Raw genomic sequence first — 7,627 nt, forward strand, 5'->3', positions numbered from 1 at the left:
TTTTTTACCCTCCCCAGGGTGTCCGCTCTGCCCGTGAGACGGTTTTTAACCACGACGTCTACGTTTTAGTTTAAAGGCAGTCCCTTTACTAATCCGGCTTCTAAGCCTATGGAACTTAACGAAAATCTGGACAGCGTCCCTGGCTTTATTATGAACGGCTTGGATTTTATCCGCCTCCTCCTGCGAAACAGTTATTTCTGTTTCTGGATTCAGCGGCGGCATGTCTTGCTCAACAAAAACTACTTCTGGAGTCGAAGGCAAGAGCTCAAACAGGGCTTTATACATGTCAATCAAAGGTTGCGCCTGGGAGACTATTTGCGCGGCATAATGCGCTATCACTTCCTGGGAGAAGGGGACCTTCAAGAGGAGTTCTATGCCCTCTTCCGGGGACATGCTTAAAGGGAGAGATACCCCAGAGATGAGCATCAAGCCAGGAATAAGGTCCTTATGGAACGACGTGAACAGACGGGAGTTTGCCTCCTTAAACTGTACCGAAATCTGAGCCCATTCCTGCATTGTGGCTTCGCTGACTATGGAGGGGTTTAACTTGGCAGAGATAGAGTTTACTAGATTGTTTATTTGCGCAGGCTGCAGTTGTGAAACGAATTCATAACCGTTCTCAGCGCTGGGCAATCTGCCTTGTTGGCAGGTTTTTAGTATTTTATCACAATCTTGCCAAGTTTCAAATAAGATTGAACGGCAATCCTCCTCCTTTAGTTGCATAAACTGTGAATGTGAAGACGCTTGAGTTACTATTGAAGAACTACTAGCGCCCATATTCATACAGTATGCTGTTTCAGCAAACCCAAGCCCAATTAGATTTAATAAAATTAAAAAAGAGCAACAAACAAGAATACCTTTCTCAACGAAAGAAAGGAGAGATATATGGTGAGGTTATTAAAAAGAAAGGAGAGATATATGTTGAGGTTCTTAGAAATAAAGGAGAGATATATGGTGAGGTTATTCAAAAGAAAGGAGAGATTTCTGGTGAGGTTATTCAAATTCAAAAGATTTCTTTTTTTAGTGAGGTTATTCATGGAACTAAATACGTTTCCAATACCTACTGCTGCTCCTGCTAGGGCTATGGTAGCCGCTCCTACTCCAATTAATTTTGCACCTTCTAGCGTAACTAATTCTTAAGTGTCTGTGTAATAATAATAAAAAGGTGTAGCTAGCACGCAAAAAAAGCACTTTTTTGTCTCAGAAAAGAAACAAAAAGAAATGTTATCAACACTTGAAATAAGATTTTTCTTAGTAACTTGTTATTTGACATTGATTTATAATTCAATGCGTATGATACTACTAATGCTATAACTATACTTAAAAGAATACTTATATCATATTGTATTAAATTACTATTAAAATTGTCAATTAAACTATTCTCATTTATCTCACCTAAATAACTATTATTTATTATATGAAATATTAATGGAAATAAACTTACCACTTTTAATAACAATAGTTTTAGGCTTGATAACTTATTACTTATTACTGAATTTACTATATGCGGGGTTGAAACACATTGTATACCCGACAAAGAAGAAGAAAAAGCAATTGGTTTCGACGAAGAAGCGTAAGGCAAAGAAGCAATTAGCTGAGAAACTGCGGGTTTCAACGAAGAAGCAATTGGCAAAGATGCTACGGGTTTCGACGCTGCGGGCGAAGACGGAGAAGCTACTGGCAAAAAGCAATTGGTTTCAACGAAGAAGCTACGGGTTTCGACGAAGATGATTTATGCGTATTTATTGTTAATTTTGGGGCCGAGGATTGATCTATCGATTGATCCTCAGCAGCAAGGTAACGAGAAAGAATCAGGTGACAATAAAGGATCAGCCGACGATAAAGGTTTAGGCATAGGCAACAAACTATCAGGCGTAGACGATATAGGATCGGACACGTTAGATACAGAATCCGGCACTGACGATACAGGATTAGGCACTGACGATACAGGATCAGGCATAGATAAAGGATCTGGCACTGACGATACAGGGGGGTTTGGTTCTGAAACCGATAAAGGAATTGATACTTCAGTAAACATATTGGTTACAGGCTTATTAACATCTGTTTTAAATTTGTTGTAATCTTTTGATAGTTTATTTACTAATCTAAAAGTATAGTTACATGAATTACAAATCTTCAAAAGTTAGCGTTTGTTTTAAATTTAAGTAACTTCTTTATTGTATCTTTATATAAGGTCTTATCCCCCGTAATTTTTTGAAAAGGTATTTTTTTTTTCTTTTGAAACTAGGATTCATTCGCTTTACGCGTACCAGGTTTCAATTGATTGACTACATTGCATGCCATGCAGACCCGTAACGGCTCCGAGCAGACGTGTAGATGGGATGGATGGCAAAGGAGAGTGCGAACGAAAAGGCCCGAACAGAGTCCTCAAAGGCCGCAACTCCGGAGCGGAGAAATACACAAACACACACGTAGTAAGGCGGTGGCCGGACTGCCGGTTCCGTTAGTCTAGCATTGGCTAGCTCACTACTGAGATCGAAAACGTAGCGGACAACGCGTCACACCTGAAAAGGCGGGGCCATGCTAATTATGCCACTTTTTTCCGAGTCAGGATGGGGTCAAATTCAGAGCCATGACAGATTCAAATCGTTGATTTCATTTGCCAAAGCTAGAAGCTCGGAGAAAAAGGGAATTAATCTAGCAGATCAACAAGTGCAAAGCGTCTTGGCTAAACTTGACGTAGTGCAAGACGTGACCCGTTGTCTAAGAGACGAAGACGGAACCTCCTTTTTGCCTTAGTAAAGTAAAGCCCTTCGAAAAAACAATAAATTCGCCGGAAAAAGGCAAAGCTCGCGCAGCGGAGCTAAATGAACGAGAATCGGATAATCCCGGCGGTAAGTGAAGTGATCACTGCTTATCAGGAACTAGTAACAAGTACTGCGGGTGTGGACACAAATTTAACTGCGGACGCAGGCGCAAATTCGACTGTTGTTAGCTCTGATTCCGAAGGAGATGGGCCGTTTGGCCCGTTTAATTAACCTTCGCAAAGTGTCGCATAAGTAGCGACCTGCATGAATAGTGTACACAGTAGGTTACTTTTTTGTTTTTGAGGTTTCAAAACAAAAAAGGTTATGGATACAAGAGATGAAAAACCCAATACAAAAAGTCACCTTTCAATTTATCATGACCTGCAGTCTGCCAGAATCATTCGCTATTGTTCTATTGGTTTCCAAACGGATATATAGATTTGAAATCTCAAAGAATAAGAATAAAAAAATATTATACACCGTTACGGCCTATCCATATAAGATAGAAGAAAAAGAAAAAAAATATTATTCCAAAGAAAAACAGAAAGTCATTCTTTAGAGATTACCGAGTACAAGTGCACATCTAGGCTATTAAGGACCCTCTACCCTATACTATTTAAGATATTCATATGGATTTAGACATAAAAGGGCTATTATCGATTTAGAAAAAACACTTTTCTTATTGAAGATTGCTTGTAATATGATTAAATCTATTATTCATAAAGGAGGCCATTTACTGTTAGTAAATACTGATCCTTTATGCAATGAAATAATAACAAAAATGGCAAAAAAAACCAATTAAAATCATATTAATTCTAAATGGATTGGTGGTTTTTTAACTAATTGGGAACATATGAAACATGAGAAACGCTTAAAATCTTCATCCACGCAGCACTCTAGCCCACGTTTATTAAAGATGTAAAGATATTTTGAGGGACTGATAACACGCTAAATTCTAGATGGTTTGGTTATATTGAATGCATGTAGAGATTTTTACGCTATATTTGAAGCTAATTGATTATGAATACTTATTGCATTTTTGGTAGATTCTATTCTCCCAAAGGAATTACACAGATTAATTACTCATCCCATTCCGGTGAATAATGATTCTATATGGTTCACAAATCCATTTTGCTCATTAGTCATAAAAACAGTCATTTATTTAAAAAATGCTTAAAACCCCAGCAAAAAAGCCAAAGGAATTTACAAAAAAAATTCCATAAAAAAGGAAAAAAACAAAGAAAAAAGGAAAAACTATCAAAGAGCGCATAAAAAGAAGAAAAAAAAAACAATAAACAATGACTTTTTTCACTTTTCATTTTCATTACTTTGTTTAATGATCTTAGCTTAGTTATTCTGGCTTTTCCAGGGGCGGGAATAGCTATAGTTCTTTGCGCAGGGAGTGAATTGAAATTGATAGAACACTTTTGGCCGGCAGGCATATTTTTATAGAAGATGTCTGGTCTTATCTTCTTCAAAATTGGCAATAAATTCGGGGTTTGACCGAAACATACCAAATGGGGCAATTGCCCAAGGCTTGGGTAACACATGATCTGGTTGAGGCCTTGTTTCCCAAACAACTACAATCCCTTATAGGTTCGTTAAAATCATAATTATATCTCCACAGCCACGCATGGGATAACGCAACAAATTGACGGGAATCAAGCAAGCAAGGGCTTTCGCTTATAAGGCAACTACTTTACTTAATAACCTGGAAATGGCAAATAAGCAATTGTTTGTTAAATTCCATGAGCTTGCGATTAACATTGGATTATACATTACATCACACGGGGCTCAAAATTCCCTCTACTTCAACCCTCCCCTTACCGGAAATCTTAAATTGCCTTTCAACCATCAGATTACCCCCCAAAAACCCGAATTGGCCGGTCAGCTTTTAAAGAAAGCCAAAAGCCTATTTCGAGTTGTTCTAATAACTTCTGCAGGCTCCGGAATACTGTTTGTGGAATTGCCTGAAATCTTCATGTCGGCATCGTATGCCGAAGATGGATTCGTTGTCTCTACATCTGCCGCGGCTGACTTTGGACAGAAATTCAAACAAGTGTTTCAATCAAATAGCTGCAACATTTCACTGATTGAAAAAGAAAATGGATAATCGATCGTATCTTATTTTCATAGTTTGTAGTTTCCTTTTATAGATACAGATATAGACTTTCTTTTTTTTATTATAAACAGAACTTGAAAATACAAACTAACGCTGGGGGAAGGTCCGATCCCTTCCCTTCCCGGAGGTATGGCTGAGCGGCTTAAGGCATTGGTTTGCTAAATCAACATACAATACATTGTATCATGGGTTCGAATCCCATTTCCTCCTACACTTTTCCTTGATGATTATGCTGAAGTACAGTACAGAATCGAAAATTACAAGACGCTCTTTCCCTATGATATGATGGCCAGGCCGTTACCTGAGCACTCTTCCCGCCGATCTTACCTTGGTAAGAATGTAACTGTGTCGTTGCCTCTGTTCCGTAACAATGAACAGCAAAAATAGACAATCAAAGGAAAAAGTGCAGTGGTCACCCCATTTGCCATCCCTTCAAAATGGCAAACCAAACGACACATAAGTCTACTTTGATAACTGTAACGGTAGCCGCTACCTTTACCTTATCAACGCTTTTTTGTTTTATTAACGCAAGCAAGCAATTCTATTTTTGCTTTCGTTTGCTTTCTCTCTTTTTAGAAAAGCAGCAAAAACAACAAGCTATAGTAGCGCTACAGCAGCTATAAAAGTAACCCAATCCCAGTCCTTCACGTTAAGCGGTCTCCTTTTCATGCTTTAGATAGCATAGCATCTCAGTCTCCTGCATTTATGTTATGGCCCTCGATTTCCCCAGCAGAAAGGGAACCCAACCCTTTAGTCTCTTTTTACCCGTATATAGTGGACCTAAAAGCATGAAGCCTTACTACGAGCCCTTCAGACATGTATGCAGCAAGTCTTTCTAAAGGATCTCTAAACACAGACGCCGATTTATGAAGATCTTGCATTGCTAGCTCTGCAACCTCCATCTTTTCTTCAAATAACGCAGCAGCACATGTGATAAGAAGATTCTTCACACGACTGCCAAGATTCAATGCTTTCAACAAATGCTCAAAGGAAAAAGAACCATGCTTTAAAGCTGTTACTGCACTTATTTCCATCTTGGTTTCTTCTGGAGCTACTGAATCATGCACCAGCTCCTTTATATTATATGCTGCTGTTTTTTAGTCAAATGATGGAAACACCCAACCATACCCGTAATGATAAAGACAAATGCCAACACGTAAGCCACTATTATTGCAATCAGAGCTCCTAATTGGCGCAAGTGGTGCAAGGACAAGCTATCTATGAAGGTATGGGATGTAGTATGGTGCAATGTCTGCATAGAAACGCTAAGGTTGCATCTCTGCTCTGGAAGTTTAGAATTTTGCTTAGCCTTAAGGGGTGAACTCTTCTCATGGTAAGCACTGAACCCAAGCCATACTCTGTGCATAGATCTTCATGCAGATGCTTGAAAAACGCAGGAATACTCCCTTTCCTGTGAACACATTTGCTTTGCACTAAGGTCAAGGACCTCTAAGCTACTGGAGTTGGCAAGGGATGCAGGAAATGGCCCTGTAAAGTTGTTAAAGCTCAATACAAGCTACTGGAGTTGGCAAGGGATGCAGGAAATGGCCCTGTAAAGTTGTTGAAGCTCAATACAAGCTTACGCTTGAAAAAAAGAGAAAGGTTACTACACAGTCGATAAAGTAAGCCAACCGCAGGGACTAAACAAAAAGGCGTCACTTAGCTAGTTATTCAGCTAAAGAGGTGCTCTCTCTTTCCTTTCGCAGGGACTAAACAAAAAGGCGTCACTTAGCTAGTTAGCCAAAGAGGTGCTTTTTTGTATATATACAAGAGATTAATTATGTTCTTATCTAACGTCGTCGTGTGTTTAAACGATTTCAATCAGCGCAGCGGGTTTCTTTCTTCATTAAGCTCAAGTGGTGTGGTAAAATAGGACTAGGTGTTTCTTGGTTAGCTGCATTTTCGTTATGATTGTAAGCTTTACATAGATTCAAGGCTTTCCTTTCATTCTCACTTGCCTTTTGCATATCTTGTTCACAGCTCGATGGCCGTACTAAGAATATAGTAAACATGCGCCTCGATAAGGCGCGGCTAGGACGGCTCGTTGGTTCTTCCAACGTGCGTTTCCTTAGGGTCTTGGTTTCACTTGTCTTCATCCCGCATTCGCATGAGTCAGTTTGAGTGAAGGGCTGCTTTGGTTCCGCACGCTAATGCGTTGTTGAGTACCCTTTTTTATTGGCCTTCCGCCGTAGGTTATCAACCTACCCTTGGTACGGAAATGGGATTACTGCAGGAAAGGAAAGGGAAGGAAAGGAAAGGAATTACTTCCACCAAGGAAGGATCAATAACTTCCATTCAAGCTGTTTACGTACCTGCGGATGATCTGACTGACCCAGCCCCCGCTACGACGTTTGCACATTTAGATGCTACAACTGCGCTTTCAAGAGGCTTAGCAGCAAAAGGTATCTATTCGGCCGTGGATCCGTTGGATTCGACGTCAACTATGCTGCAGCCTTGGATTGTGGGTGAGAAGCATTACAAGACGGCATAAAGGGTTAAGCAGACTTTGCAGCGTTACAAAGAACTTCAAGATATTATAGCTATTCTCGGATTGGACGAGTTATCCGAGGAGGACTGTTTGATGGTAGCTAGAGCACGAAAAAGAGAGCGTTTTTTCTCTTTTTTCTTTTGGATTTCTATTTAATATGCTAATCTGTATACGAATGGAGACGATCGGACTTGAACCGATAACTTCATGCTTGCAAAACATGCGTTCTACCGATTGAACTACGCCCCC

The 7,627-nt window shown here is 39.7% G+C and overlaps 2 protein-coding genes and 1 non-coding gene across 3 annotated transcripts; 1 reads left to right on the plus strand and 2 right to left on the minus strand.

Annotated features, from left to right (window-relative positions):
* Nucleotides 1-45: 45 nt before the first annotated feature.
* LOC147416654 (uncharacterized) lies at nucleotides 46-1,438 on the minus strand. Its single transcript, XM_086508191.1, has one exon. It carries the CDS (start codon nucleotides 781-783, stop codon nucleotides 46-48), a length of 738 nt encoding a protein of 245 aa, XP_086364317.1. The 5' UTR covers nucleotides 784-1,438.
* Nucleotides 1,439-1,712: 274 nt separating this feature from the next.
* On the plus strand, nucleotides 1,713-2,081 carry LOC147416655 (uncharacterized). Its single transcript, XM_086508192.1, has one exon. It carries the CDS (start codon nucleotides 1,728-1,730, stop codon nucleotides 2,079-2,081), a length of 354 nt encoding a protein of 117 aa, XP_086364318.1. The 5' UTR covers nucleotides 1,713-1,727.
* Nucleotides 2,082-7,554: 5,473 nt separating this feature from the next.
* Nucleotides 7,555-7,627, minus strand: TRNAA-UGC (transfer RNA alanine (anticodon UGC)). The gene has a single exon. It is a non-coding gene; the product is annotated as a tRNA-Ala (tRNA).

This window comes from Adiantum capillus-veneris, unplaced genomic scaffold, assembly GCF_014529385.1.
Source record: "Adiantum capillus-veneris isolate H3 unplaced genomic scaffold, ASM1452938v2 Hic_scaffold_665, whole genome shotgun sequence".
Taxonomy (NCBI): domain Eukaryota; kingdom Viridiplantae; phylum Streptophyta; class Polypodiopsida; order Polypodiales; family Pteridaceae; genus Adiantum; species Adiantum capillus-veneris.